This window comes from Canis lupus, chromosome 3 (genome assembly GCF_048164855.1).
Source record: "Canis lupus baileyi chromosome 3, mCanLup2.hap1, whole genome shotgun sequence".
Taxonomy (NCBI): Eukaryota; Metazoa; Chordata; class Mammalia; order Carnivora; family Canidae; genus Canis; species Canis lupus.
In genome coordinates, this window is record NC_132840.1 from 47,827,849 (window position 1) to 47,855,090 (window position 27,242).

General features: G+C 42.5%; 1 protein-coding gene and 1 long non-coding RNA gene across 5 annotated transcripts in view; both read right to left on the reverse strand.

Annotated features, from left to right (window-relative positions):
- SHMT1 (serine hydroxymethyltransferase 1) overlaps positions 1–8,905 on the reverse strand; it is a 27,859-nt gene extending 18,954 nt beyond the window's left edge. The window contains exons 1-2 of one of the 3 annotated variants that reach the window (XM_072820894.1): positions 8,723–8,905; positions 1,381–1,495 (exon numbers count right to left, since the gene is read on the reverse strand). In XM_072820894.1, coding sequence (XP_072676995.1) covers positions 1,381–1,476 — 96 coding nt within the window. In that variant the 5' untranslated portion in view covers positions 1,477–1,495; positions 8,723–8,905. Of the gene's footprint in view, positions 1–436; positions 560–1,380; positions 1,496–7,730; positions 7,876–8,722 lie in introns of those variants that run through there. The other 2 variants (XM_072820893.1, XM_072820892.1) reach the window with 2 other exon arrangements.
- Positions 8,906–17,639: 8,734 nt separating this feature from the next.
- On the reverse strand, positions 17,640–26,361 carry LOC140624916 (uncharacterized). Of its 2 annotated transcripts, XR_012024351.1 has the most exons (5): positions 26,271–26,361; positions 22,115–22,282; positions 21,599–21,711; positions 20,029–20,100; positions 17,640–17,822 (listed from the first exon to the last, which is right to left on the reverse strand). It is a non-coding gene; the product is annotated as an uncharacterized lncRNA (long non-coding RNA). The 2 variants fall into 2 exon arrangements; XR_012024350.1 differs by lacking the exon at positions 20,029–20,100.
- Positions 26,362–27,242: the final 881 nt, after the last annotated feature.

Consider the following 27,242-nt stretch of genomic DNA (forward strand, 5'->3'; position numbering starts at 1 on the left):
TTGCTCTTCGTCCTTAAAATAAAAGTTGCTTTGGTAAACCCACACAGTTAGAAAGTAGGCCGGTAGAAGCTGAGGGTTGGGGGTAGCCTGAGGTGACTGCTCATGGGTTTGAGGCTTCCCTTTGGGGGCATAAAAATGTTCTAAAATTGATTATGGGGTGCCTGGGTCGCTTGGTTGATGAAGTGTCTGCCTTTGGCTCAGGGTGTGATCTCAGGGTCCTGGGATCGAGTCCCACATCAGGCTCTGTGCTCAGCCAGGAGCCTGCTTCTCCCTTTCCCTCTGCCACTCCCCCTACTCATGTTTTCTCTCTTTCATATGAAAAAATAAAATCTCTAAAAATGATTGTGAACATGCTAAACAACACCGACATGCGCACTTTCAGTGGTGATTTGTATGGTAAGTGAATGATCTCTTGTATATAAAGTTGTTATAAAACCTTATAAATAGGGATCCCTGGGTGGCGCAGCGGTTTAGCGCCTGCCTTTGGCCCAGGGCGCGATCCTGGAGACTCCGGATCGAATCCCACGTCGGGCTTCCGGTGCATGGAGCCTGCTTCTCCCTCTGCCTGTGTCTCTGCCTCTGTCTCTCTCTCTCTCTCTCACTATCATAAATAAAAAAATAAAAAAAATAAAAAAAAAAAAAACCTTATAAATAAAAGATGCTTCTTGGTATCTAGATACACTCCTCTGAACTAGCAGGAAAGGGTCAGACCTCAGTGGACCCTCCTATACCCCTTTCCTCTAGAGCAGCCAGGACAGTGCTCTGCACTTGTAGAAACTCAGGAATATCTATATTTTCCCACAGAGGCCTTTTAAAGGTTTTTAAATTTTTATTTATTTGAGAGAGAGAGAGAATGTGTGAGCAAACAGGGAGAGGGACAGGAGAGGGAGAGAGAATCTAAAGCAGGCTTTGTGCTCAGTGTGGAGCCTGACATGGTACTCGATCTCACAACCCTGAGATCATGACCTGAGCTGAAACCAAGAGTCAGACACTCAACCAACCAAGCCACCCAGGCGTCCTGCACAGAGGGCTTTTGGCCACTTTGTCATGCACCGCCCCTAAATCTGGCACTCTAAGCGCAAGGCTATCCTGAGTAAGACTTATTTAGGAGTAGACCTGGCTATTTATTTATTTATTTTTAAAGATTTTATTTACTCATGAAAGACAAGAGAGGGAGAGAGGCAGAGACACAGGCAGAGAGAGAAGCAGGCTCCATGCAGGGAGCCCAACGTGGAACTCGATCCAGGGACCCCAGGATCACACCCCGGGCCGAAGGCAGACACTCAACCGCTAAGCCACCCAAGCATCCCCAAACTTGGAAATTTAAACAAGAGTCTCCGCTTTACAATATCTAAGCAGACCCTCCCCACGGCGTCTCACCTCAGTGTCATTGTCTTTCAGGGGCTCCGCCAGCATTTTATCATGCGAGGACCACAGGTCAGTGTCCTTGTGAGTACTGTTGACTGCAGTCATCATTGCACCAGTTCAAAGTTACCTAAAAATGGAAATGCTCCCAGCATTAAATTTAGTTAGTTAAAGCTCATGGCAACCTGTTGGTTCACCCAGGTTGCTGAAGGACTGACATGTTTTATGACCTTTTTCTAGAGCTGCTGGGTAAACACGAAGGCCTTCTATTGTAAAACCACCGTGTGGAAGGAACTTCTGGTTCCTTTCAGAACTGTAGACGTCCGCTTGTGATCCCATGAATACAGAGAACTACCTGCCCTCCCCATGAGGGCGGCCCAGTCCTGAGAGAGCCAGGTACCCCTCTTCCCAACTAAACCTTTCCTGGCTCCAGGGTAGGCCCCCACCTAAACTAAGTGCCTTGCAGGCAAGAACTGAGTGTTACTTTTTTTTTTTCAAATCCCACACAGAACCCCAACACAGCCATAGGTATTTGCCAAATGGCTGAACAAACAAACTTCCGTGTCACTCTTCCCATTTTTCATGTAACAAAAGTGAAAAGAAAAAGTATCTCAGCTCAGGGCTGCACAGCATGTTGGCCACAGAAGCCGCCCTCAAGAAACTCAACACACATTCTGAGCGCCTCCGCAGACTTCCTCATGGCTGCGAGTTAAGGCGCACGCTTTTGCTTAAATAGAAACCCTCCTGTAAAAACTGCAGGTCAGATTCGCACGTCTGTCTTTTTTTAATCAGAAAACAGCATCCTGTTAAAATACAGCTGAGCGGAAAATGCAAGATTCTTAACCCAGGTTTCCGCAGAGAACGAGAATGTCTGGACAGCGGCATATCCACCAGTGTGAAAGTTTAAATATTGACAGGAACCAGCCACCTCTAATCAATAGTTGGCAGCTTTCTAGTACTTTCCCGTTAACTTACTAAGCTTTCATTTCAGTTCACTCATTAGCCAGCTATTTATCGAGGGCCTTCCCCGGGGCAGCCACAGCACTGGGAGGGACTGTGCACACAGATAGCTCCCCTCATGGGGAAGCACAGCTCCGAGCAAACAGGTGCACTCAATGCAGCTAGACAAAATGAGGAAAGTGGCATGTGGGCATTTGCTGGCATGGTCAGGGCTCACCGTGGACAGCTGGGTCAGGGGCCTAGTAGACGACATAAATCCAGAGGACAGCTAGATGGAGAAAGAGCCAAACAGGAGAGAGCCTATCTCCCAATGAGTACTGTGAAATAATAAGAAATATAGATTGGTCTCCGCTCCTAAAACCCTTGTGATTTCCTAGGGGAGAAGAGTGCCTTTTGTTCTACTTCGGTCACTCTGGGTGGACTCCTGGCTGGTCACCACAAAGACCAAGCCATGATCAGAAGCTTGGAATGTTCCATCTGACTCCCCATTCTCCAGAGAGGGGAGAGGTGCTAGAAATCGAATTAATAATTGATCAAGTGTAAGTGATCAAGTGGGCCTTGGGGAGCTTCCATGTTGGTGAATACATCCACGTACCCAGAGGGTGGTGCACCCCACTCTAGGGGGACAGACACTGCTGCACGTAGGACCCTCCCACACCTCACCCTAAGTATCTCTTTATGGCTGTTTATCTGTATCCTTCCTTTATGGTCTCTTTCACTATATAACAAACTGATAAAGATAAGCAAATGTTTCTCTGAGTTCTATGGGCTCATAAGCAAATGATTGAGTCCAAGGAGACGGGTCATGGGAACCTCCAATTTGCACCCAAGTCATACAGAAGTTGTGGGTAACCTGGAGACCTATTACTTGCTGTTGGTGTACGAAATGGGAGGCAGTCTTGTGGGACTGAGCCCTTAATCTGGGGGGGTCTGCGCTAACTTCAAGTAGTACCAGAATCTAATTGAACTGTAGGACCCCCAGCCAGTGTCACAGAATTGACAGGTAGAAAACCCACATTATCTGGTGTCAGAAGCATCACGAGTGTGGTAGCAATACGTGGAAAGGGGACACACAGCAACATGGGTCATTTTTCCTATGCAAGCTCACACGCACTCTCGTTTGCCAAACCAACGTACCCACTAAATAAAACAGCCCAGTAATCCCAAATCACAGTGATTCTCCTTAACCTCCAGTAGAGCTAGCAAGAAACTGTCAGTAATCTTTAACCAGGAAATTCCTAACTGGGGCTTTCAAAGCAGCCATTATTTTAACTCAAGCACTAGAAGATTAGTAATAAGCCACGTCTGCAAGCAGTTTGACTTCAGTGTCATGCAGACTTCTGCAGCAACAGTGGGACTATCCTTGCCAAGGGCAGGCAGGCAGCCTCGGAGGTGGCGGGCCAGACCATGTTGCCATTACAGGGGGAGAGAGAGACGGGAAATGGTTTGGGCACTGTGCCCATGGCTTCTTTGTGTTGATGATCCCGTGCTCAAGAACAGCCGCTACAACCCAAGGCTCTCTGCATCAGCCAACACGCATGCCCTGGCAGGTGGTAAACCCACCAAAAGAAACAAAAAACAAAACCCTAAAAACACAAGAGCCGAAACAGGTGCTCAGGTCCTAGAATCTCGAGGAGCAAAGCTTCTTTTAAATACTGATTATTCAAAAAGGATTTGAAGGTGGCAAGCAACATCGATAAGATATTGCTCAAATGCCACATAATTAAAGTCCATTTTAAGCCCTCCTCCTCCAAGGCAGGTCAGATCCACAATCATTCTGGGAAAGGTGCCCAGTTGCACCCTGCTCAGGACAAGGAACAAAGTCCCTACCTGCTTCTCTGCGCCCACTGGCTTCCCTTCAGCAAAACACCTGCTACTTTGTACCCTGGCTGCAAATTTTTTCCTTACCTGAAATGCTAATTGAGTCAGTTACTTCTGACACCCCAAGGGAGAGCTGTACCGTGGCTGAGACCCTGCTAGGGCCTGCTGCTCTCACGACCCACCCACGCAGAAGAGTTTTCTACCCTGTGTCCTATAACCACTCAGGGTCAAGTCTTCTCCCCCCCACATGGGGTACTTAATCCACACACACCCTTATTAAACCCATACCTTTCTTTTTTTTTTTTTAAGATTCTATTTATTTATTCGTAAGAGACACACAGAGAGAGGCAGAGACACAGGCAGAGGGAGAAGCAGGCTCCATTCAGGGAGCCCAATGTGGGACTCGACCCCAGGACCCCGGGATCATGACCTTAAGCCAAAGGCAGACGCTCAACCACGAGCCACCCAGGCATCCCAAACCCATAGCCTTCTTTTTTTTTTTTTTTAAGATTTTATTTATTTATTCATGAGAGACACACACAGAGAGAGAGAGAGAGAGAGAGAGAGAGAGAGAGAGAGGCAGACACAGGCAGAGGGAGAAGCAGGCTCCATGCAGGGAGCCCGACATGGGACTCGATCCCGGGTCTCCAGGATCACACCCTTGGCCGAAGGCAGCAGCGCCACCCGGGCTGCCCGCCCATAGCCTTCTTGAGTCCAGATGAAGCTTTTTGTTTTAACTGTGAAGAAGTTTCAATTCTTTAAACAGAGTTCAAGATTCCTTGTCTTGCTTGATTTAAGTCAATTAGACCTACTACAGATATGATCTATTGTCTCTATTAAGTCAATTAGATCTCTCCCATCCCAGGGCAATCTGAATTACACTTAGAAAGACAAAGACCGGGGATCCCTGGGTGGCGCAGCCGTTAAGCGCCTGCCTTTGGCCTGGGGGTGTGATCCTAGTCCCGCGTCAGGCTCCCGGCATGAAGTCTGCTTCTCCCTCCTCCTGTGTCTCTGCCTCTCTCTCTCTCTCTATCATAAGTAAATCTTAAAAAAAAAAAAAAAAGACAAAGACCTTGAATGTAAACAGCTAATTTATGTGTCAACCTGAACAGATTTACAGATAACCAAGTAGCTGATAAAACAAGAAAGAGATCTTGACACTGTGTACTTTTAAGATGCAGAGGGAAGATCATTTTTAGCTAATATTATATTTAGGGAAGACCTACTTCACATCTTTTCTTGAGGTTTGGAATTTGGCTGAAAAATAACATGCCTTGAACTTTGTCCTCATTTTTTTTTTGAACTGTGATAAAATATACATAAGATTTACCATTTTAATCATTTTTAAATTAAAAATAATCTTTATTTAAAAAATTTTTTTTTTCTATTTCACCCATTCCCCCCCTTCCTTTCCTCTAGCAACCACCAGTTTGTTCTGTATTTAGGAGTCTGGACTTTTTCTTTTTTTCTTTGCTTGTTCATTTGTTTCTTAAATTCCACATATAAGTGAAACCAATATGGTCTTTGTCATTCTCTGCCACTTTAACCATGTTTAGGTGCAATTCAGGGGCATGAAATACATACATACTATTGTGCAACCATTACCACCATCCATCTCCAGAAGTTTCTCATCACCCCAAACTGCAATTCTGGGTACCCATTAAACCTTCTTCCAGGCAGGCTGGTAGTTAACAACTAGATTCTACTTTCTATGAATTTGACTATTTCAGGTACCCCTGTAAATAAAATCACACACTTGCCCTTTTGTGTCTGGCTTCTTTCATGTACTATAAGGTTTTCAGAGTTCATCCACATTGCAGGACTTGTTAGAATCTCCCTCTCAAGTCTGGGTAGTATTCCACTGTATGGAGACACCATGCAGTATTTTGTTTATCCATCCACCCATTACCGACAAGTGGGTTGCTCCCACCTTTTGGCTACTGTAAGTGATGCTGCCACAAAGATGAACAAATACCTTGTTTTCAGTCCTCTGGGTGAAGACCCCAAGTGGAATTGCAGGATCATATAGTAATTCTACATTCAGTTCAAAACAAGCTTTTGATATTTAGGAGATCTATACTCTACTACTATTATCAGCCTACAGTGAATTCATTCACTCCTGCAACAAGTATTTATTGAGGAGCTCCTATGTCCTACGCACTGAGCAAGGAACTTACTAGAATATATACGTCAAAAAAGACAGAGGCCTTGCTTTTACGAGGAGCAAACAAGTAAACAAGAAATACAGAAGGTAAACAAAAAAAAAAAAAAAAAAAGAAATACAGAAGGTAATGTCAGGGGGTGGTGATTGCTATAAGGACAATAAACGGGTAGAGGGCTTCTTTAGACCAGGCCATCGAAAGTACCTGGGCTGAAACCTTATCCTCCTAAGGTGCTCCTCACCTTATTGCCCTTAGTGCAAAGACCCTAAAATGGGAAGAAATTTGACTTGTCAAGAGTCAGAAATCAGGCCCACATGCCTGAAGCTTGGAGAACAAAGCAGAGGCACAAGAAATGACACTGAAGGACCAAGGGTGAGAGCAGGGATGGAGAACAGATTCTTCACCTTGACAGGATGTATTTTACAAGGTTTCAAACTATGTTCTAGAAACCTTGGTCTTGAGTCACTTCTCAGTCTGCCTGTGAAATCTGAAACTAACAACTAGAGAAACCCAACAGGGGAAGACCAGGGTTCCTTATGTAAAAGAGCAGATGGTGAACATCTCCCAAGCTGGACCCCTCCAACTCTCTCATGTCCCAACAGTGAAGACCACACCCAAGGAAACTGTGCTAAAGCCAGCCTCTCCACTTCCTAATGTGCAGCTCAGCTACTGACACCTCTGTTTCTCAGTCCCCTCATATAAAACCCAGGAGCGAAGACCGTTCTGATTTGGCAGGGAGAGCCAAATGAGCTACCGGACATACACAGAGTGCTTGGAACACTGCCAGGCACAGAGGAAGTACTCAAAAGCTATCATCTAGTACAGTTATTAAAGAAATGGAGGGACCTTTGGGCCATCTTTGTTACCACTCAGTAACCTGGGCTGAGCACCCTGGGAGCACACAGCTCACTGCAGCTATTATTATCATTATAATGCTGGATATTTTTTTAAATGTATTTATTTATTCATAAGAGACAGAGAGGCAGAGACATAGGCAGGAGAAGCAGGCTCCCTGTGGGGAGCCTGATGTAGGACTCGATCCCAGGACCCCAGAATGACCTGAGCCAAAGACAAGATGCTCAACCACTGAGCCACCCAGGTGCCTCTAATGCTGGATATTTCTGTGGGGGGGGACATGTCACTCACGTGTGGCATGATCCTCACCTCAACCCCAGGGAAACAGACCTGAATTTACTTGCCAAGGTCATCAACCTCCCCATGGCCCCAAATCTTCCCCAGGACTTTGTCACACAAGCGTAACCAGCCAGAAGTCTCCGGAGGGAACCACCCTATTGAATGTCATCGGTCTGTCCCATACACAGATTTTTCATTATCTAGCTTACAGAGGAGGAACCCGAGGCTCAGGGAGCTAAGTGGTCTAAGGTCCCACAACAAAGAGTCAGAATCTGAAGTCCAGTTTACCTTTAGTTCCAAACATCCTCACGACACTGCACTAAATAAAAGCACAGGTTGCCCACCTCCAGTGCATGTTCCCTCAGGTAAGAAATTCAAAAAATGATTCCATAAGAACCTGAACTGGTGTTTCCAGTCCAGCAACTGCCTGATTAAAGACACATGTTGGTGCTGGCCCCAGCTGATCAAGGGTCACTTAACTTCTAGGACCTCGAAGGCCAGGGCGTGAAGCCAAGAACCCTACAGTGCAATGTTTGTCTCCCAGCACAGTGAGGGCGGGGGCGGGGGGAGGGCGGCGACGGAGGACAGACTGCAGACAACAGGCGCAGCTCCGCCCCCGCAGGGCACGGTTCACACCAAAAGTAGCGCGACCCTGTAAGCAGTGGTTGACAGTGCAGGCTTGGGGAGCTTCCGTTTGATTCCGGGCTCTGCCATTTTGCCATCTGCAGGGTCGCGCCCAAGTCGGCTCTTCTCTCCGAGCCTCACCTTCCCCATCTGTAAAATCGGCTACGCGACAGCGCTCCGCCTGTAGCTTTGCTCAGGGGATTCTCAGGTGAAGGGGTGTACTTAAATTTAAAATGCTCTACAAGGGACGTCTGGGTGGCTCTGCCTTCTGGAGTCACAGAATCCTCCTGGAGTCACAGGATCGAGCCCCGCATCGAGCTCCCTGCAGGAAGCCTGCTTCTTTGGCTCTCGATCTGTGTCTCTCGTGAATAAATCAATAAAATCTTTAAAAAAAAATGCTCTACGAAAGAAGCGCTCAGTGGAGAGCTACCTAACCAGCAGCAATCAGCCTTCGCGTCTGAGTCAAAGACCGCCCTCACCCCCTAGCGCACCAGCCCGTGACCAGGCCGGAGCATCCGGGCTCGCCGTCCTCCCTCCGCTCACCTTTTCCGGCCTCTCAGAGCCGCGGGGGAAGCGCGGCTGCCAGGCGCACACCACAAAGCGCCCCGAGAGCGCCGGGGGCACCGAGGTCCTGGCACCCGAAGCAGCCCACCTACCGGCACAGGGTCCCGCACAGCCCAGCGCCCCCGAGACCCGCCGCCGACCACGCTGCTGCCGCCGCGAGCAGAGTCCGAGACCCGCCGACCCGCGTCCGGCCCTGTGCCCGCCACGTGACACCTGCCGCGCGAGTCGGGAACCCAGAGCTTGGCGCGCAGCGGCTCTCGCGCTCCACTCCGTGCCCTCTGCGGGCAGCTGGGCCCCGCCCCCGGAGGCGCCCAATCAGAGGGCGCCCCGCCCCCCGAAGCGCGGGCGCTATTGGCTGCAGCGGAGCGGTGGGCGGGGCTGCCCCTCCCGGCGCGGCGCGGGGTAAGGCTGCACAGTGCAGCTGCGGAGCTAGACCTTCGCTGCGGCGCCCGCGGGCTAGGCGCGGGGCTTCCGGGGTGTCCGCAGAGGGCCTGTCCCAGCGCGTTTGGAATTAGGGGTGAATCTTGTTGCTTATATTTGACATTTGCATTGTCCTTTTTACAGTTTAGCACGTGATCATAGGACAAACCTGGGTTCGAATTCGGACACTATTACTCTGTGTAGAAGCCTATCTATATGAGTTTCATATTTCTCAACTTTGAATTGGGGATACTTTTATCTGCCTGACAGGACTCTCGGGAGGACTAATAGACATATCTGAGACACTTCACATCGCATCTGACTGACATGTTATAAGGACTCAACATATATTAGCCTTTGCTAAGAATCCTAAAAACCAGGGGTCTGCCCAGTGTACGAAAAGAGCTGACAAAGATTCTCTCAGGGACCAAATTCTACTCACGCTTGCCCAATTTTAGGAAGAATTCAGCTAAGTCATTTTAACCAGAACACCCCCCCCCCTCAAATCCCCCATATCTGATTGGATTCCTTGTCCTCCACCATCCTTGGTGATGTCAGATCCCCCTGGCCTGGTCAGGTTAGCCAGAATCCCCTTACTCCTGGTGTTTGCTCTTACTAATTTTCCACCCACTGACCCTGGCTCCTTGGCTGTAGATTCCCAATCGCCCGTCCTATATTCAGAGTTCAGCTGCATCTCTCTCCCCACCCTGCAAGCGTCCGTCCAGCAAATTTGGTTTCTGGTAAGGGCTCTCTTCCTGGCTTCTATATGGGTGCCTCTCACTCTGGCTTCTATATGGGTGCCTCTCACTATGCCCTCACATGGCCTTTCCTTGGTGTGTGTGTGCACAAGGGGAGAGAGAGCAAGATCTCTGATGTCTCTTCTTATAGGGACACTAATCCTACCAGATCAAGTCCCCACCTTTGTGCCTTCACTTAACCTTAATTACCTCCTAAAGACCCTATCTCCAAATACAGTCAAATTGAGGGGGTCATCCTCCAACATAAGAATGAGGGGGATGACACAATTCATTCCATAGCAATCAGAATGGCTAAAAATTAAAAATAGTGCTAATGACAAATTCTGGAGAAGCTAAGAAACAGGATCTCCCATATATCACTGGTAGAGATGTAAAATGGTACAACCACTCTAGAAAACAGTTTGTCAGTGTCTTTTTTTTTTTTTAAGATTTTATTTATTTATTCATGAGAGAGACACACAGAGAGAGGCAGACACAGGCAGAGGGAGAAGCAGGCTCCATGCAGGGAACCTGATGTGGGACTCGATCCAGGGTCCCCAGGATCACACCCTAGGCTGAAGGCGGCACTAAACTGCTAAGCCACCCAGGCTGCCCAGTTTGTCAGTGTCTTAACAAACTAAACATACACTTTCCATATTACCTAGCAATCATACTCCCAGGCATTTACCCAGAGAAATGAAAACTTTAGTCGACATGAGCATTCAGAGCATATTTATTTGCAATACCCTCAAACTGGAAGCTACTCAAATGTCCTTCATTAGGTGAATGGTTAAACCAACTGTTACGTGAGCTTTTTATTTTTCCATTCTCTGTTCACAGAAGTCAAGATTCCAAAACCAAGAGGCAGATACAAAATGGTAAAACAGCCTTGTCCTTCAGAGAGTGATATGATAACCTAAAAAGTAGCTCTTTAAAAAGATGAAGGGGGTCAGAAGGAAGGAGATAACCAAGAGAAGAGCCAGACAAACAAAAAGGAAACACAAAAGTTGAGTCAAAAGGGAACATTTCAGCTAACACGGGTCCTATCAGCCCCTGATTTTAAAGAAGAAGGAGGTGATCAAGAAGGTAAAAAGAAGAGGGGTGCCTGGGTGGCTCAGTCGGTTGCGTGTCTGACTCTTGGTTTCGCCTCAGGTCATCATCTCATGGGTGATGATATTAAGCCCCGAGTTGAGCTCCATGCTGAGCATGGAACCTACTTAAAAAAAAAAAAAAAAAAAAAAAAAAAGCTGGGATCCCTGGGTGGCTCTGCGGTTTAGCACCTGCCTTTGGCCTGGGGCATGATCCTGGAGTTCCAGGATCCAGTCCCACATCAGGCCCTGCATGGAGCCTGCTTCTACCTCTACCTGTGTCTCTGCCTCTCTGTCTCTGTCTCTGTCTGTCTGTCTCTCTCTCTCTCTCTCTGTGTGTTTCTCATGAATAAATACATATAATCTTTAAAAAACAAAAAAACTCTGAACACTAAACAACATGTGATCTACTGTAATGAAAATACTTTGGGCTCAAAGTACTAATTTACTGCCAGAAAGAGAATACAAAAGAGCAAAGAAGAGATGGAGATCTTGAGAGAGATTCACAGGACTGATGTTCCAGATTCTAAATTGAGGACTTTATTGTTAATAGTATTATTCCTGGGTCACCTGGGTGGCTCCGTGGTTGAGCAGCTGCCTTTGATTCAGGGTGTGACCCTGGGATCCAGGATCGAGTCCCACATCAGGCTCCATGCATGGAGCCTGCTTCTCCCTCTGTCTATGTCTCTGCCCCCCCCTTCTGTGTCTCTCATGAATAAATAAATAAAATCTTTAAAAATATAGGATTATTCCTGTGTTATAATTATTGTAAAAATTTCCGGTAGGGTACACACTATGTACTGAGGCAGGCCATCATCCTATTAAAAGTTTTTTTAACCAAGTTTAAGATGAAGCTATGTGTTTGAAAGTTATAAATTCAGAGGAAGATAGAGATTGTACATTATTTCACTTAGAAAAAATTAAAATTCATTTTGTTTTGAAGCTAGGTGTTCAGCTGGAATAGCTAATGTGCCCCCCCCGCCCCAGGGCAATTGTGCCTTTCCCTTGACATTCCTTTGTTGTGTAATTCTTTAGAATCCTAATACTTGTCTTCTTTTTAATCCTGAGGGATTAAATGGTAGACTTGTAAGAAAAAAACCTGTACTGTCACCAAAAGTTTTTTTAAAGATTTTATTTAAAAGACACAAAGAGAGGCAGAGATATAGGCAGAAGGAGAAGCAGGCTCCCTGTGGGGAACCCGATGTGGGATTCAATCCCAGGACCTTAGGATCACAACCTGAGCCAAAGGCAGAGGCTCAGGTGCCCCGTCACCAATATTTTAAAATTAAAAATTTTAAATAAAAATATGGTTATGGTTTGCTTAAGTGGTTAAACAAACATCTATACCGTGGACTACCAGCCAGCAATAAAGAGTACTGAGTTGTTGATACACATAACGATTTGGATGGATCTCAAGGAAATCATGCTGCATGAAAAACACTCTCAAAGGGTATATACTGTATGATTCCATTTGTATGACATTCTTGGGGCTCCTGGGTGGCTCAATTGATTAATCATTGGACTCTTGATTTCAACTCAGGTCATGGGCTCAGGGTCGTGAGATGGAACCCCATTTCGGGCTCCATGCTGGGTTTGGAGACTACTTGAGATTCTCTCTCCCTCTCCCTCTGTCCCTTACCTGCTGCTTGTGCTGTCTCTCACTCTCTGTCTTAAAAAAAAAAGTAAGCTATATGACATTCTTGAAATGACATAATTATAGAGATGGAGAACAAATTGCTCATTGACAGGGTAGGATAGGGGCATGAACTAGAAAGGGGTAACATGAGAGAGAGCTTCATGGGAAAGTTTCATATTGTTTTGATTGTGATGGTAATTACATAAATCTATACATGGTATTGAATATTGAACTATACACACATATTTTATCAAATTCCCTGATTTTTATATTGTACCACAGTTATGGAAGATGTGGCCATGTAAGAAACTGAGTGAAAGGTACATAGGCCCTCTTTATACTATCTTTGAAATTTCCAGTGAATTACAATTATTTTTAAATAAAAAGATATTTTAGGAAAAGTCTTAGAGATCAAAAAGATCCACAGGTAATTTAACTGTCATCCAGAATGAAGTCCAGCACCTTTAAAAAAGACAACAAAGTCTAGTTACTCAACAAATAACATCCACAGTGACCTGTACCCAATCAAAAGTTGGTAGACATGCCAAGAAGCAGAAAAATGTGACCCATAACTAGGAGAAAACATCAATGAATAGAAACAGATACAGAAATGATAGAGGTGTTGAAACATGCACATAAGAACATCAAAACAGCTTTTGTAATCATGCTAAACCATTTACAGATATATATGAATATAGTGAGAAGGGAAATCAGTGAAATCAAAAGCTTTAGAAAAATCAACAAAATTGTGGCACCTGGGTGGCTCAGTTGTTGAGCATCCCACTCTTGATTTTGGCTCAGGTCATGATGTCAGGGTCATTTGATCAAGCCCCACATCAGGCTCTGTGCTAGGTGGGGAGTCTGCCTCAGGATTCTCTTTCTCTCCTTCTGCCTTTCCCTTTCTCTTTCAAATAAATGAATAAATCTCTTTAAAAATTAGGGGCAGGGCAGCCCGGGTGGCTCGGAGGTTTACTGCAGCCTTTGGCCAAGGCTAGCGATCCTGGAGACCCGGGATCGAGTCCCACGTTGGGCTCCCTGCATGGAGCCTGCTTTTCCCTCTGCCTGTGTCTCTGCCTCTCTCTCTTTGTGTCTCTCATAAATAAATTTTTTAAAAATCTAAAAAATCAGGGGCAGCTGAGTGGCTGCCTTTGGCTTGGGTTGTGATCCCAGGGTCCTGGGATCAAGCTCTGCGTCAGGCTCCCTGCTTAGTGGGGAGTCTGCTTCTTTCTCTGCCCCTACCCTCCCTCTATCTCCCCCAAATTAATAAACAAATAAGATCAACAAAATTGATAAGACTGTAGCTAGAATAATCAAGAGGATAAGAGAAGACATAAATTATTAATATTAGGATGGAAAAAGTAGACATAACTACATACCATAAAACCATTGAAAGAGTAAGAGCATTAAATGAATAGACAAATTTCCACAAAGACACACTACCAAAACTCACTTAGGAAGAAATTACAAATAATCTTATATCAAGTAAAGAACTTGAATTCATATTTTTAAAAGGTTCCCACAACCATATAGTTTTCTTACCTATCAAATATTTAAGAAAGAAATAATGCCAATTCTACACAAAATCTTTCAGAAAAATAGAGTAGTAAACACCTTCCAACACATTTCATTAGCCCAGCATTACTATTAAAAAACTAGACAAAAATCATTAGAAGAAAACTACAGACCAATATCCTTTGTGAACAGAGATATGAAAGTCCTTAATAAAATAATAACAAACCAAATCCAGAAAAAAATAAACATGATCATATATTTGATCAAGGGAGTTTATCCTAGAAATGCAAAGTTTATTTATTTCTTTCAAGTTTACTTTGTTTTTTTTTGTTTTTTTTTATTATTTTTTTTAAATTTATTTATGATAGTCACAGAGAGAGAGAGAGAGAGAGAGGCAGAGACACAGGCCGAGGGAGAAGCAGGCTCCATGCACCAGGAGCCTGATGTGGGATTCGATCCCGGGTCTCCAGGATCGCGCCCTGGGCCAAAGGCAGGCGCCAAACCGCTGCACCACCCAGGGATCCCTCAAGTTTACTTTGAATATCAATCAATGCAATTCACATATTTAATAGAATAAAGGTGAAAAAAATATGATCATCACAATAAATGCAGAAATAGCATTTGGTCAGATGTAGTACCAAGTACTTTACTATTATGAGTAAAGCTGTTATAAACATCCATGTGCAGGTTGTTGTGTAGCCATAGTTTTTCATTTCACTTATGTAAATATCTAAGATGGATGGATGGCTACTATGGCAAGCGTAACTTTATAGTAAACTGCCAACACCGTTTCCAAAGTAGTTATATAAATTTGCACTCTCATAAATAAGGTATGAGAGTTATAGTTGTATCGCATTCTCATCCATACGGTAGTCTCCTCCTTCTCTCCATGGAATATGTTCCAAGACCCAGTGGATGCCTACACCATGGATAGTACAAACCCTAAATATACTATATTTTTTCCTAAACATATATACCTATGATAAAGTTTAATTTATAAACCAGGCACAGTAAGAGATTAACCACAACTAATAATAAAGTAGAACAAGGGATCCCTGGGTGGCGCAGTGGTTTGGCGCCTGCCTTTGGCCCAGGGCGCAATCCTGGAGACCCAGGATCGAATCCCATGTCGGGCTCCCGGTGCATGGAGCCTGCTTCTCCCTCTGCCTGTGTCTCTGCCTCTCTCTCTCTCTCTCTCTCTCTCTCTCTCTCTGTGTGACTATCATAAATAAATAAAAATTTAAAAAAAAATAAAAATAAATAAAAAAATAAAGTAGAACAATTATAATAATGGATGGTAATAAAAGTTATGTGAATGTGAAAGTAGTCTCTCTCTCAAAATGTCTCATTGTATTCACTCTTCTTCCTGTGACAATGTGAGATGATAACACATCTGTGTGATGAGATGAAGTGAGGTGGATGACACAGGCGTTGTGATGTAGTGTTAGGACTTCTATACATCAGAAGAAGGATAGGATGCATAAGAAGGAGAATCATCTGCTTCTGGACCTCAGTTGATCCTGGGTAACTGAAACCATGGAAAGCAAAATGGTGGATGAGGAGGGATCTACTGGATTTGGTTTTGTCAGTGTTTTGGATTTTTTTTTTTTTTTTTTGAGAGAAAGAGAGAGCATGTGTGCTCACAGAATGGGCTGGAAAGGTTCCTTCCTCATCTATTTTTGGGAAAAGTTTATGAGAAATTATTCATTCTTCTTTAAGTATTTGGCCGAATTCCCCAGTAAAGCCATTGGGCCTAGGTTTTTCTTTGTGGGTGAAATTTTGATGACAAAATTCAATCTCTTACTTATTATTGGTTTATTTGGAGCCTCTATTTTTTTTCTTCCATCAGTTCTAGTAGTTTGTGTTTCTAGGTATTTGTCCATTTTATCTAGTTATCCAATTTATTGGCATACACTTGTTTCAGCTGTTATTTTTTTTACATTTTTTCCTTCTCTCTCTCCTTTCCTTCTTGTATTCCATTATACATATGTTGGTGCATTTAATAGTATTGCAAATTTCTCTGAGACTCTATTATTCATTTTTCTTCTTCTTCCCATTCTTTGGATTGCATAATCTCTATCAATCTATCTTCAAGTTCACTTATTTTTCCTTCTGCCATTTCTATCTACTGTTGAGAATCAATAGTGAATTTTTCATCTCAGTTATTGTACTTTTCAAGTCCAGAACCTCCATTTGGGTCTTTTTTTTATAACTTCCATCTTTTTATAAACAATCTTTATTTGGTGTGACAGTGCCATCACACCTTCATTTGCTTCTTTAATTATGACTTTCTTTAGTTCTTTGATCATATTTGTAACACCTACTTTGAAATTTAAAAGTTTAACACTTAGTCCCTCTGAGTCATTTTCTGTTGCCTGATTTTTTTCAGCAACAGAAATTGTTGTGTTCAGGTTATTCTTTCCTGTTTTTTTTTTTTTTTTTTTTTTTTTGCGGGGGGAGTTAAATATTTTATTTATTTATTCATGAGATATACACACACAGAGAGAGAGGCAGAGACACAGGCAGAAGGAGAGCAGGCTCCATGCAGGGAGTCTGATGCAGGTCTCCATCCCAGGACCCTGGGATCATGACCTAAGCCGAAGACAGATGCTCAACCACTGAGCCACCCAGGCATCCCTGTTGGGGTTTGTTTTTTGGTTGTTGTTTTCTGTTTTGTTTTGTTTTTTTACCTGTCTTATAATTTTTTGTTGGAAATGGGAAATTTTATTTTATTTTATTTTTTAAACAAGATTTTATTTATTTATTCATGAGAGACACAGAGAGAGAGAGAGAGAGAGTCAGAGACACAGGCAGAGGGAGAAGTAGGCTCCATGCTGGGAGCCCAATGTGGGACTCGATCCCAGGACCCCAGGATCACATCCTGAACCAAAGGCAGATGCTTTAACCTCTGAGCCACCCAGGCATCCTGGAAATGGGAAATTTTACAAAATATATTGTAACAACCCTGAGTTATGGCCCTACCACCCTTTTCCTGGGCTTGCTTGTTTGTTTAATTATTTTAGTGACTTGCAGGATTAATGAAGTCTGTATTCACTGCCCTCCCACCTCGAATGTGAAGTCCCTGATGTTGCTCCTACGGGAGGGAGGCACCTTGGGAGGACACTGGTTTTGGAAGAGCTCTCTTTATCTCTTTCCGTGACCACTTCCAGAGATTTAGCTGCACTAAGTGCCAGCTGATTGGGGACTGTGATAGACAAATGCAACTGTCATAAACGAATTATATACCCACACTGAAGGGAATGGGCAAAAAAGGAGCTGACCTCAGTAAATGTGGAAACAATATTTTGATACTGTTAAGTTAAAGGCAAAAAGAACTATAGACAAACATTAAACTCTAAGGATAAATTTGTTTCTGGCAGGGTTATGGGTCAGCACTTCTGAAACTGCATTATATGTACTCTAGGGTGGAAAAAACTTATTGTAGGTAGTGAGAGCCAGATTCCTTACTGTTGGAGAGGAGGAGAAATTATAACAAGGCAAAGGGGAGAAAGTTAGAATGAACCCTATGGTGCTCAAGAAATAAATGCACATAGAAATAAATAAATAAATAAATAAATAAATAAATAAATAAATAAATACATGTATACACAGAGAGTAGTATACCTAGATATATTTCTTAGCTCTTTCTATGGAGAAGAATGATACTCCAGTAGCAGTGAGCACATATAGTGTGCTGATCTTAGATTCTTGGATCTTGGAGAAGTGGTTGGTTCCAGAGCTGAGACAAGCAAAATACAGAAGGATCTTGGAGTATCGTGGTGCCAAAAGGAAGGAAGTGCTAAAAAAAAAAAAAAAAAAAAAAAAAAAAAAAGTTTTTTTTTTTTTCTTACAAAATGATGGAGGGGGCAGTCAAAAGAACAGAAGGCATACTGAAATTTGAGGAACAAAATATATTAGAATAGTATTAGATTATAACCTAAAGAATAAAACAAATACAAGTGTGAGTCCATCCTGATGTAACTAAATAATTCAATAGATCATAAATGAAGAAGAGACTTTTCCTTTCAGAAGAATTCCAATGAATACATTTAGGAGGAATAAAGGAAATAGAAAATCATCACTAGAAAATCTTGCTTCAGGTCAGATCCACCAGTGAATGCTAACACAAAAGGTTGGCACTTTAAAGAGAAACAGGGAAAAAAAAAAAATAAAGAGAAACAGGGTATTTGCAGTCTCAGACTATGTAATTTATTAGTTATCTGGGAAAAATAATACCTTTCCAGTGGAGACACCTGGCAGACATGACGTTAACGATGTGATCAAGGTCACTATCACCAATAATAAGATATGTTGATTTCATATCAGACACTGTGAAAGGCATATTACCTCTCAGTTTTTCTTCCTTGAAATGTATAGCCTTGATTGTATCAGGAGAAAACACTAGACAAATCCAAACTAAGGAGCATTCTACAAAATATCAAGCTAGAACTCCTTTAAATTGTCAAGATTGTGAAAGACAAGGAAAGAAATGAGGAACTGTCATAGACTGGAGTAGACAAGGGAGGTATGACATCTAAATGGAACACAAGATCCTGGATTGGAAACTGAAACAGACAAAAATAAATCTTAGAGCAAACACTTGTGAAGTCTGAATAAAGCATGCAGTTTAATTAATAGTAATGTACCAATATTAATTTCCTAGTTTTAATCATTGCACTGTGGGAACTGCAACTTGTTATCACCATGGAAGCTGGGAGAATACTATAGAGAAACACTGTACTAATTTTTTTATTGTAGTGAAATACACAGAACATAACACATCAACCATTTTAACCATTTTTAAACATAAAATTCAACGGCATTTAGTACATTTACTATGTTATAAAGTCATCACTAACTAGAGTTTCAGAACATATTCATATTCATCAACCTAAAAGAATTCTGTAATTTTTAAAAAGATTTATTTGTTTACTTGAGAGAGTGGAAAGGGGCAGAATGAGAGGGAGAGAGAGCCTTAAGCAGACTCTGCACTGAGCACAGAGCCTGACACAGGGCTCAGTCTCATGACCCTGAGATCACAACCTCAGCTGAAACCAAGAGCCTGACATACAACCAACTGTGCTACCCAGGGGCCCCAGAACTCTGTAATAATTTTATAATTGTTTATAAGGCTAAAATTATTTCAAACCAAAAAGTTTAAAAATTCACCCATTTATGATTTTTTAAAAAATTTTTAGCATACTGCTATAAATGAGGAAACTTCCTTAGCCTGAGAAAGGACATCTATGAAAAATCTATATGTAACATATAGGTAACATAGCATTTAAGGGTAAAAGACTGAATGCTCTCCCCTAAGATAGGGAGAAAGGCAGGGGTCATACTCTCACCACTTATATAAAACTAATATCATTTAAAACAGTGTCCAAAAACATGAAATACTTAGGGGTAAATTTAACAAGATATGTTTATTGAATGTACAGTGAAAACTCAAAGACATTGTTGGAAAAGTAAAAAAAAAAAAAAAAAAAGACTTAAATAAATGAAGACACACCAGTGTACCATGCTCATGGACTGGAAGGTTCAGTATTATATGACAGCAGTTCTTCTTAAATTGATATGTGGATTTAATGCAATCAAATAAAAATCCCAGCAGGCTTTTCTTATTTTTGTAGAAATTATAAGCTGATTTTTAAAATTTGTACAGAAATGCAAAAGCCAAATCAACTTTGAAAAGTAACAAAGTTACATTACCTGATTTCAAGACCTAGAATGGAGGTAAAGAAACCAAGTCAGTGTGGTATTTTGATTAGAATAGATGTATAAGTAGGAAGGAAGTCCAGAAACAGAACCACACAGATATGATCAATTAATTTTCAACATAAGGGTCAGTGTAATCCAATGGGGAAAGGATATTCTTTTCAAGAAATGGTGCTGAATATACTCATGGGCAAAAATAAACCTTGACCTTTATCTCACACCATATAAAAACATTTGCTTTAAATAGATAAGAGACCTAGACATAAAGGCTAAAACTGTAACAGTACCTAGGAAAAATGCGTAGAAGAAAACTTTCAGTCTGGAATGGCAAAGATTTCTTAGTACACAAGCAGTGTGAACTACAAAAGAAAAAAGTGTAACTTAGACTTTACCAAAATTTAAAATATCTACTTTTTGAAAGATCTATTTGGGAAAATTAAACGATAAATGGGAGAATGTGAGAAAATATTTACAATACCTATATTTGCCAAAGACTCGTACCTGGAAGACATAAAAGTCTTTCACAAATCAACAACAAAAAACAACCCAATTAGAGAACGGCCAAAAGATCTGAATAGACATTTCTCCAAAGAAGATATATCAACGGCCAATAAACACATAAGAAAATGCTCAACACCATTCGTCATTTGAGAAATGCAAATTCAAACCACAAAGGGATAAGAAATTGACAAACTGGTTTTGAGTGTTTTTGTACCATTTCAAATTCCCCTACAAATTTATGAAAGTTCTAATTGCTCCACATCATCACCAACACTTGGTATGGTTACAGGGAACATAAGAAAAACTGGGATTTTGGGATGCCTGGGTGGCTCGGTGGTTGAGCATCTGCCTTCAGCTCAGGTCATGATTCTGAGATCCTAGGATCGGGTCCACATCAGGCTCCCCGCAGGGATCCTGCTTCTCCCTCTGCCTGTGACTCTGCCTCTCTCTCTCTGTGTCTTTCATGAATAAGTAAATAAAATCTTAAAGAAAAACAAAAGAAAACCCAGGATTTTTCTAATGTAGGAATGCTGGCTATACTGACTCCACGTTTGACCTACCATCTCATTGTTGTTTGCTTAATAACCCCTTTGGCCTCCGTGTTACAGGCCTCCTAGTATAAACTCCATGCTTACATTCCAAGACCAGAATGTTTAGGGAGCCTGTTCTGGATTTCGGTTGGCTCACAATCCAGTTTTCTCCTCCAGAGGCAAACATGCCTCTCCTCCAGAGGCAACAGATCTGCTGAACATTAGTTGTATATGGGAACACTCCCCTACACATCCTCCTCTCCTGTAAAACCAGTAAGTTAAAAACTGGACTTTTGCTGAGACTGGCTGCACAGCTGTTTGGATATTTATCCCCCAGATCCTCCCTGTCAGTGAGTTACTCCAAAATAAAACTGCATATTCCAGACGGAGTTGGGTGCTTTGTGTTTTCAGTCTCCAAGGGCCTTCTCAGTTTGGGGACACTACATTCTTCGTGCTCTGGAACATATAATCAGTGGGGGAAGAAAAGTAAGGGCAAGATGAGAGTGCTGTGTTCAGTACAAAATTTGTTAATGTTTTACCCAGCAAAAAAACAAAAACAAGGGGCGCCTGGGTGGCTCAGTCAGTTAGGCATCTGCCTTCAGCTCAGGTCATGATCTCTGAGTCCTGGAATCAAGTCCCATATTGGGCTCCCTGCTCAGTGGGGAGCCTGCTTCTCCCTCTCCCTCTGCCTGCTGCTCTGCCTACTTGTGCTCTCTCTCTCTCCCTGTCCGATAAATAAATTAAATAAAAAAAAAAAAAGACGAAAATGAGAAACAATCCTCTAACACTTGGGGCCATCTTTACACTGGACAGAAAATAAAAGCACCTCATCTTAGTTTTACAGGATTGCAAAATCCATTGGCTCCTATCCTTTGGCAAGTCAAGTTTCCTTTCCCCCAGAAAATCTTCTGTCCTCAGCCAGGCTGGTTAGACAAACCTCTGCAAAACACAGAAAGTTCACAGAGTCATTCTCCAAGTTGTGGATAATTTCTCTTAATAACAACAATCTCCTAAGCGCCCTTCCTGGTCACTCTGGTCCTTGTCTCATCTGTTCTCTGTGGCAGAATGATTTGTTTTCAAAATGCCAGGCAGCAGAGTTTCACCTCTTAAAGCTTAAAGCTCTGTGGTCCCCTAGTTCTGACACGGAAGTCATTGCCTTCCGGCCCACACTGTGAGGCAGGAAGTTGTTTGGAGACTGACCCTGCCCCCAGCTTGTGGGATGGGCTCCAAGTGGTCCGTTTATGGACAGCACGTGAGATAAATTGATTCAATCAGAATAAACCCAAGAGTTTTGAGAGATTGTTGGGGTACCAGAAATTCTCTCTCTCTCTCTTTTCATTACCTCTAGGTAGATGTAAGTTCTGGAACTTCTGCTTCTCCTTTTTCTTACCAGGAAAGAACCCAGCCTGAGGATGAAGCCAACCATGGAGGGGATAGAGTTGGAAGAATGATGTCAAAAGAATGGAAGCCTTGACCAGTCCATTCTTGATGACTGGAATTGTCCAGTTACCTGAGCCAATAAATTTTCTTTATTATTATTATTATTAAAGATTCTTGTACTTATTTTATTTTATTTTATTGTATTTATTTTAGAGAGAGAGTGCAAGAGTGGGGAGGGGGAGAGAGAGAGGGAGAGACAAAATCTCAAGCAGACCCTACACTGAGTGTGAAGCCCAACATGGGGCTGGATCACATGACTCTGAGATCTTGACCAAGAGTCATACCCCTAACCAACTGAGCCACTCAGGCAGCTCTTTCTTCATTATTTAAAACAGTTTGCCTTTTTAAAAAGATTTTATTTATTTATTCATGAGACACAGAGAGAGGCAGAGACACAGCCAGAGGGAGAAGCAGGCTCCCTGTGGGGAACCCGATACAGGATTCGATCCTAGGACCCTGGGATCACGACCTGAGCCAAAGGCAGACACTCAACCACTGAACCACCCAGGCATCCCTCCTTTGTTTTTTAAAGAACATATTTATACTGCTGATTTTGTGTCTGAAACTGTTTTAAGCACTGTACTATATTAAATAATTTAAACTTTTAACAACCTTAGGAGGTAAGCCTTTTTTTATTCACTGTTTACAGATGAGGAAACTGAAATAGAAAGGTCATAGTCAGAACATGAGAGACTCCTAACTCTAGGAAATGTACAAGAGGTAGTGGAAGGGGAGGTGGTCGGGGGGGATGGGGTGACTGGGTGACAGGCACCGAGGGGGGCACTTGACAGGATGAGCACTGGATGTTATACTATATGTTGGCAAATTGACCTCCAATAAAAAAATATACAAAAATACAAATTTTAAAGAAAGGAAGGTCATAGTAACTTAGCCAAGGTCAAGAGCTGGTAAATGTTACAGCCATACCCTGAACCTGGTCCGTGTGGTCATGGAGTTCTTGCTCTGAACCATCACTATGACTTGAGTGTAATACCCTGGTCTCTAGAGGCCGACCCCAAGTTAGGAATTTGATACAGTAGTTTATTTGGGAGATGATGTTAAGGAACATCAGTAAGGGGGCATGTGGAATCTGCTTGAGATTCTCTCTCCCTCCCCCTCTGCTCCTCCTGGTTGATTGAGCTGTCTCTCACTCAAAAAAAAAAAAAAAAAAAAAAAAGCATCTGTAAAAAAAAGAGAGAGAGAAAGAAACGTCAGTAACCAGTAGGGCAGAGAATATAGCCAACAAAGAGTATGGATCAAGTAAATTACTGCTGTGGGTAATTGGGTCTTAATCCTTTCAAAGAACTCTAGCAGACACGTGTGTTCTGATCACCTGTTGCTGCAGAGCAAATCACTCCAAACTTAATGCCATAAAGCAACAGCTATAACTGATTTTGTATTATATCTCTCAATTCTGGTGGTTGACTGGGCTCAGTTAGCAGGTTTCTTGCTGGGGCTGCAGGCTTCTTCACTCACCTGTCTGATGCTCGGTGCTGGCTGAGCCATGGCCTCAGTGTGGGCTTTCAGCCAGAACATAAGCATGTGGCCCCTGTGTGTGGCCTGGCCTCCCTCACAGCATGGTGGCAGGGTTCTAACAGTGAGTGTCCCATAGAGAGGGCCAGCTACCTTTTACAACCTTACCTCGAAATTCACACAGCATCACTTCCGTTGCTTTCTGTTCATTAGAAGTGTGTCACTTAGGCCAATCCAGACTCAGAGGCTGTGGAATCAGATTTTACCTTTTGATAGGAGGAGGGTCAAAAGCCAGAACCTGTCCTGGAGTGGCTACCCCAATGTGAGAGAGAAACTCTCCTATGGTATGTTTTTCTCTTATAGGTAGTGGACTCCGTCTGTCTAGGGCAGACTTTGGCTCCTCCTCTCTATACTCACCTTGACACTGACACCGCCTCATATGGCTTATATTAGAATATGTATAGATGCTGAAAGATGTTATTTTCAAGCCCTTTCAGTTCAGCAGCCCCTAACCACGAGCCACAGAAGATAAAGACTACTTCTTGCTTTGGAAGGATGGGGTGGGAGAAATGTAGCAGGAAGAAAATCAAGCTAACAGCCACATATGTACCATAATGCCACCAAGACACTTAGGTATGTCATGTGGTGTTAACATCTGCTGAGGTGTGATGGTCCTCCAAGGCAGGAACTGGGACCGTTCAGTGGAATCCTTAGCACCTGACACAGGGGCTGGCATACTCAGCGCATACTGTATGAGTGAGGATGGACAAATACCTGCAACTATATCCATGTACACAGATAATTTAGAACTATTTTATTTGTGGGGCACCTGGCTGGCTCAGGTGGCAGAGTGTGTAACTCTTGATCCCAGGATAGTGAGTTCGAGCCCCAAGTTGAGGGTAGAGTTTACTCAAAAACAAACAAATAATAAAAATATTTTGTTTGTAAATAATTTGAAATTTACAGAAAATTTCTGAGAATCAGAATGATAGAATATTTGTGTGCCCTTTCCTTTACCCATAGGTCTCATATTGCTAATATTTTGCCCCATTAGCTTAATAAATAATAATATAGCTATAATAAATAATAGTATATATGTTAACAGAATGACATATAATAATCATTATACTATATTATATCTTATAATATATAATAGGATATGTTATATATAATTATATATAATAGCTTTAGTATATAATATAGCTACTATATATTAGTATATATTGTAGCTTTAATATATAGGTATATGTATGAATATAATAATATATTCTTATATGTAGTCACATATTATATATGATCATATGTCATGTATTATAATTATATATAGTTTTATAATCTAAACATATGTAATTACATGTAATATATTACTTCTAATAGTATAATTTATACCTATAATATATGATAATTATATATAGTTAACCCTTGACAATATGACTTTGGTTTTTTTTTTTAATTTTATTTATTTATTCATGAGAGACACAGAGAGGCAGAGACATAGGCAGAGGGAGAAGCAGGCTCTATCCAGGGAGCCCAACGTGGGACTCGATCCTGGGATCCAGGATCAGGCCCTGGGCTGAAGTCGGCACTAAACCGCTGAGCCACCCAGGCTGCCCAACAATATGACTTGGAACAGCATGGGTCCACTTATGTAGTTCTAAAAAAATTTTAGAGGCACCTGGGTGGCTCAGTCAGTTAAGTGTCTGCCTTTGGCTCAGGTCATGATCTCTGGGTCCTGGGATGGAACCCCAAGTCAGACTCCCTGCTCAGTGGGAGTCTGCTTCTCCCTCTCCCTCTGCCTACTGTTCTACCTGCTTGTGCACTCTCTCTCTCTCTCTCTCTCTGTCAAATAAATTAATTAATTAAATATTTAAGTAGAAAATATTTAAATAAATGCAGTACAGTACTATAAATGTATTTTCTCTTCCTTATGATTTTCTTAATAACATTCCCTTTTCTCTAGCTTACCTTATTATAAGAATACAATACATACTATATACAAAATATGTGTTAATCGACTGTTTATGTTATCAATAAGGCTTCCTGTCAATGGTCGGCTATTAGTGGTTAAATTTGGGAGGAATTGAAAGTGACACATATTTTTTCAATTGCACAGGAGGTTGGTACCCTTAACCCCTGTGTTGTGCAAGGGTCAACTGTACATTTTTACTGAATCACTGGAGTATAAGGTCACCATGTATCAAGACTTGTATCCCTAAGTATTAGTATATTTCCTTAAGAAATTCTCTTATGGGGGGGATCCCTGGGTGGCGCAGTGGTTTAGCGCCTGCCTTTGGCCCAGGGAGCGATCCTGGAGACCCGGGATCGAATCCCACATCGGGCTCCTGGTGCATGGAACCTGCTTCTCCCTCTGCCTATGTCTCTGCCTCTCTCTCTCTCTCACTGTGTGCCTATCATAAATAAATAAATAAAAAAGAAAAAAAAAAAGAAATTCTCTTATGGGACACCCGAGTGGCTCAGTTGGTTAAGCCCCTGTGTTGGGGCTCAAACTCATGACCTTGAGATCATGACCTGAGCCAAAACCAAGAGTCAGCCACTTAACCCACGGAGACACCCAGGCAACCAACCCATCAGCGACTTCACAGTTTTGAGGAATACTGGTCAGCGATTTTGTAGAAACTCCCTCAACTTGGGTTTGTCTGATGATCTTCTCATGGTGAGACCAAGTGAGACCATTCTCATCACATCATACAAAGGGTCTGTGACCTCAGGATGACTTATTACAGTTGATATTGACCTTGATGGCTTGGTTGAGGGAGGTTTCTCCACTGTGAAGTCACTCTCCTTCCCAACTTCCTCACTTGTGTGACCTTGCTTCTTTTTTTAAATAGAAGGTTCCTTGATTTGTGTTTTTGTGTTTGTCTGCTTCTTCATTATTAAATTCTGGTTAGGCTTTCTCTGCCAGAATGCCTGCGTGAGTGATCCTGAGTGCTTCCTGGGGCATCGCATTAGAAGATGTACGATGCCTGTCTGTCGCTCGTCAGTGACATTGATGTTGATGACTTCAGTACAGATGCTGTCTGATTGCCCCACTGCAGGGCTACTCTTCTTTCTTTCTATTCATAAGCAATCATACCCAGATTTTCTAAACGCTTTTTTTCTTGTGGTAAAATATGCAGAACACAAAATTTGCCTTTATTTTTTTTTTAAATTTGCCGTTTTAAAAAAGATTTTATTTATTTATTTGAGAGAGAGGGAGCACCAACCGAGGGAGGGGCAGAGGGAGAAGCTTGCCGAGCAGGGAGCCCTATGCAGGGCTCGATCCCAGGATCCCAGGATCATGACCTGAGCTGAAGGCAGACGCTGAACCAACTGAGCCACTCAGGTGCCCCACCCCATTTTCGCCATTTTTAACTGTATGTTTAGTGACATCAAGCTTGTCACACATACTTCTGACCAACTGGCTTTAAACCAGGAATTCCCACCACCCTTGCCTCGGGTTCAATGATTTGATAGAATGATTCACAGAACTTAGGAAGGCTCTTTACCTACTATCACTAGTTTGTGATAAAGGATGTAACTCAGGAGCAGCCGAATAG